The sequence below is a fragment of the Cariama cristata genome, unplaced genomic scaffold (genome assembly GCF_000690535.1).
Source record: "Cariama cristata isolate BGI_N322 unplaced genomic scaffold, ASM69053v1 scaffold38155, whole genome shotgun sequence".
NCBI lineage: Eukaryota > Metazoa > Chordata > Aves > Cariamiformes > Cariamidae > Cariama > Cariama cristata.
Window position 1 is genome coordinate 1609 of NW_009617580.1, and position 624 is coordinate 2232.

Below are 624 nucleotides of genomic sequence, written 5' to 3' on the forward strand. Positions count from 1 at the left end.
CACCTTGTCCGCCTCCGTCATGATGGCACCCCACGCCTTCTCCAGGCTGCCGTACTGGGGACCTGGGGGGCAGAGGGGACAGCTGAGTGTCACTCCACAGCCCTTACCCCCTCCACCTCTACCAGGTGAAGTTGTGATGGTGCACAGGGAACCCACAGAACCCAGGTGTCGTGGGGGGAGCTTTCCCCCGGGGAAGCCACGGTACCTTTCTCAATGAGCTGCCTCCACCGCTTGGACCAGTCGGTGAGCTGCTGGGCGTAGGACTTCTCGATCTTGGCCCGCTCGTGCACGCAGTTCATGAGGTCGTTGCAGAGCCGGTGCCCGTCATCAATCCGCTTCACCGTCCGCTTGTAGTTCCCCACCTGGGATGGGGGACGGGGACAGGCAGGTATGGGAGCTGTGGCCAGGCTGCCTGGCTCAGCCCCAGCCACCCCAGGGTAGGGATGGGTGGGGGACACCGGGCACTTTGGGGGTGCAGGGATGGAGTTTTTGCTTTGGGGCTGCTCAAGCCGATCTCTTTTTGGTCCCCTCCATCGCTCTGCACCCCTCGGGGACAGCTGAGGTTGAGACCTCCAGCAGAGTTGGCTGGGACACCTGGGCCACCATGTCAGGGATGCCCGCAGG

The 624-nt window shown here is 63.8% G+C and overlaps 1 protein-coding gene across 1 annotated transcript in view; it reads right to left on the reverse strand.

Annotated features, from left to right (window-relative positions):
- LOC104161971 (protein kinase C and casein kinase substrate in neurons protein 1-like) overlaps nt 1-624 on the reverse strand; it is a gene marked incomplete at both ends in the record, with an annotated part of 2458 nt that overhangs the window by 1605 nt on the left and 229 nt on the right. Inside the window, 2 exons of the mRNA XM_009700577.1 lie at nt 1-62; nt 206-362. The exon at nt 1-62 is cut by the window's left edge and continues 165 nt beyond it. Of these exons, the coding sequence (XP_009698879.1) occupies nt 1-62; nt 206-362 (219 nt within the window). The remainder of the gene's footprint in view (nt 63-205; nt 363-624) is intronic.